At 45.6% G+C, this 3405-nt stretch overlaps 2 protein-coding genes across 2 annotated transcripts in view; both read left to right on the forward strand.

Annotated features, from left to right (window-relative positions):
- Positions 1-1884, forward strand: part of rnpepl1 (arginyl aminopeptidase like 1) — a gene marked incomplete in the record, with an annotated part of 13525 nt that extends 11641 nt beyond the window's left edge. Inside the window, 2 exon segments of the mRNA XM_014028762.1 lie at positions 186-328; positions 405-1884. Of these exon segments, the coding sequence (XP_013884216.1) occupies positions 186-328; positions 405-686 (425 nt within the window).
- A 469-nt stretch (positions 1885-2353) lies between these two features.
- dvl3b (dishevelled segment polarity protein 3b) overlaps positions 2354-3405 on the forward strand; it is a gene marked incomplete at its 3' end in the record, with an annotated part of 9093 nt that continues 8041 nt past the window's right edge. The window contains 2 exon segments of the mRNA XM_014028763.1: positions 2354-2749; positions 3273-3342. Coding sequence (XP_013884217.1) covers positions 2586-2749; positions 3273-3342 — 234 coding nt within the window.

Below are 3405 nucleotides of genomic sequence, written 5' to 3' on the forward strand. Positions count from 1 at the left end.
GTGTTGATCAGGTGTGTTGATCAGGTGTGTTGATCAGGTGTATTGATCAGGTGTATTGATCAGGTGTATTGATCAGGTGTGTTGATCAGGTGTGTTGATCAGGTGTATTGATCAGGTGTATTGATCAGGTGTATTGATCAGATGTATTGATCAGGTGCATTGATCAGGTGTATTGACTGTTCCAGAGTTGATGGAGAGGTTCTCTGGCTCCTACTCGTCTCTGTTCGATGGTCTGAATGCTGAGGTTCAGATCCGCTGGCTGCAGATGGTTGTGAGGAACACCTTCTACCCTGACCTGCCTCGAGTCCGAGCCTTCCTGCACAAACACGTAAGAACCACCTGACCGCCTCGTGCACATTCACACAGGTACGTTCAGGACTCACCTGCCCTCCACCTGTCCCCAGACCTCCAGGATGTACACGGTGCCGCTGTACGAGGACCTGGTTTCTGGGGTGATGAAGTGCGTTGCCGTGGAGATCTTCTACCAGACGCAGCGCCGCCTGCACCCAAACCTCAGACGGACGCTACAGCAGATCCTGTTTCCCAACAGCTCAGCACCCGCCAATCAGAACAGCCCGGCTCCGCCCACTGCGGCTAGCCCCTCCCCCTCTGTTTCACCACCTCCTGCTGCAGCTCCCACCGGGACGRCCTCCATCGCTCTGCGGGACGTGAACGTCTCTGCGTGACGATGACCGCGGCCATCTTCATCGTCTTTGTTTACAAACAAAAACATTTTGATGAAAGTGTTAAACAGGAAGTGGTGCTGCCAGTGTTATTAGTCACTTCCTGTTCGGAGTCATGTGACCTACAGAATCAGTCATGATTCACTGTGTTCCTGTTGACTGGATCAGGGTCCTGCAGGACCAGCAGAGGAGGTATCAGACCGGATCAGAACCGCTGCGTGTCTTTTCAGTTCTCGGGCTTTAGGGAACAGGATCTGGTCTTAAAACAAAAACTGGGTCCAGATTCTGGATGATCCAGGACCTCACCCTTAAATTCAGAACCGGGTAAAGATTTGATCAGGTTTATGAAGTCCTGAAACCCGAGAACTGGACTGTTTGGGTTCTGTTTCTCACCGGGTCGGACAGGAAGTCCTTCAGATCCGGTCAGCCCTGATTTCATGAGGCTCTTGTGCTGATTTCATTTTTAAACATTTTTATCCAAAGACGGAAACAAGAACCACCTGCTGACCCGGTTCTGTTAGTCTTTGTGAAGACAAAGTTCTGGAGGTTGTCTCCTTTCTTTTCTTTGTTTCCTGTTTGACGCAGTGAATGCTTTGTTTCATCTTCACTGTCCTCCAGAACCAGAACCAGAACCTGAGCTATCCCTCTCCTGAGCCCGACTCTCCCACGGAGCAGAACCTCAGGTCCGTCTGGACCTCATCAGTCCATACCAGCAGCCTTCACCTGAGCGGCCTTAAATCTTCACTGTGAACAGTTTCCACCCCGGATCTGATCAGAACCAGAACCAGAACTCAACCAGCTGATTTCAAATAAAACCTTCCWTCAGAATATTTCAGTAAATTAAAATAACAGCGAATCATAAAATTTTAAACATTTTCACAGTTTATAAACAAATTATTTTATTTATTGTTTGACAAAAAAATCTCCTTAAGACGGTTTATTTCCTGAAATAATTAACGGTACTTTATTTTGAAAGAGTTGATCATATTCTGATTTTATTTTTTAGGAGGAACCGGAAGTGTAGAGACCGACTTGTTAGCGGGGTTCTTTGATGTCTGCGGTTTGGTCAATTAATAACCGGAAGCTGAGGGCTCCACCTTCACAATAAAAGCATTAAATTGAATAATGTTTTCAAGAAGTTTTCTGTTATTTGATGGTTTTCATGTTTTTGAATGAAAATAAATTTATTTAAAATTCTTTACATTTGATCTCTTTTTCTTCTGTTTGAACCATTTTTCATAGATGAGGTCAGCTGTGTGATTATAGTTTATTTAATGAAATAAACTTTCTGTTGGAGGTTTTTATTTATCAGAATTTCATTTTTAGTCTTTGTTCTGAACGTTTGTTTCCTTAGAGATAAATCTATTACTAAATTACATTTATGTAAATGAAGCAAATGTGGAAAACACTTTAAAACCTAAATAAAATAACCTTTTTTAAAGTAAAAAATAAACTGTCACCAGCTCAGTTTTACATACATTTAATGTTTATTCTTGGGYTGAAACCTGGGTCAGTTTGATCCAACCTGATCTGACTCATTTTCTGTTACTATTTTCTGTTTAAATGTTATTTATTTTTCATTTCATTTTTTCACAAAACTCGAGTTAAAAAAAGAAAAAGATGAACATTTCTAAGCTCTTATTTTGAAGGTCCTGGGCGGAAGTGCCGCGTTAATCCGTGCCACTTGACTGTGTTTGAAGAAAAACGAGCATCTGAGACCTGCAGCAGCTGGACCGAAACATCTGGACCGGAACCGGGCTGGGACCAGCTGCAGACCCGGGAAGGGAGGGGGGACAGGTGCGCGGTCACGTGGACAGGCAGCTGGACTCAGACACGCGCAGGTGTCTCTGTCCCTCATCATCCCTGTGAGTCCGGGGCCGAGCCAGGCTCCTCGGGTCCAGGATGGCGGAGGAAACCCGGGTCATCTACCACCTGGAGGACCAGGAGACCCCCTACCTGATCCGGATCGGCGTGCCCGCGCAGCGCGTCACCCTGGCGGACTTTAAGCAGGTCCTGAACAAACCCGGCGCGAGGTTCTTCTTCAAGTCCGTGGATGCGGACTTCGGGTGAGTCACGTGATCGATGGAATTGATCCGAGCGTCAATCAGTCGGTGACTTCCGGTCAAATCCCTTGTCGATCAGAGGGTCACGTGATCACCTCAGTCACTAAAAACCAGTTTAAACAATAAGTCTGCAGTCAGATTGTTTCTGTCTGTCTTTGTTTATTTACCAGCAGGTGTTTGTTTACATAACCCTCCACGTGATGACATCATCTATATACTTATTTTTATTACCTGCAGACCACCTGTCTCTGTGGGACAGAACCAGGTTCTGATCTGCTCACAGAGACCTGATCAAGAACTGTTCTGATCGATCCGATCAGGACTTCACGATGAGACATCAGGATGGATGACCACCAGGAAACAGGCTCATTATGCTAACAGATTCCATTTGTTTCCAGTCTTTATGCTAAGCTAAGCTAACACAGAGATGTGAATCATTGTTGCACTGCTTCTGGTCATGTGAATCAGTGACGTCATCATTTCTCGCTGTGATTGGTGGATGCGATGATAAAATGATGTGTTTCAGGGTGGTGAAAGAAGAGATCAGTGACGACGGCGCCAAGCTGCCGTGTGTGAACGGACGAGTTGTCTGTTGGGTCAGAAACACACACACACACACACACACACACACACACACACACACACACACACACACACAC

This window comes from Austrofundulus limnaeus, unplaced genomic scaffold (genome assembly GCF_001266775.1).
Source record: "Austrofundulus limnaeus strain Quisiro unplaced genomic scaffold, Austrofundulus_limnaeus-1.0 Scaffold803, whole genome shotgun sequence".
NCBI lineage: Eukaryota > Metazoa > Chordata > Actinopteri > Cyprinodontiformes > Rivulidae > Austrofundulus > Austrofundulus limnaeus.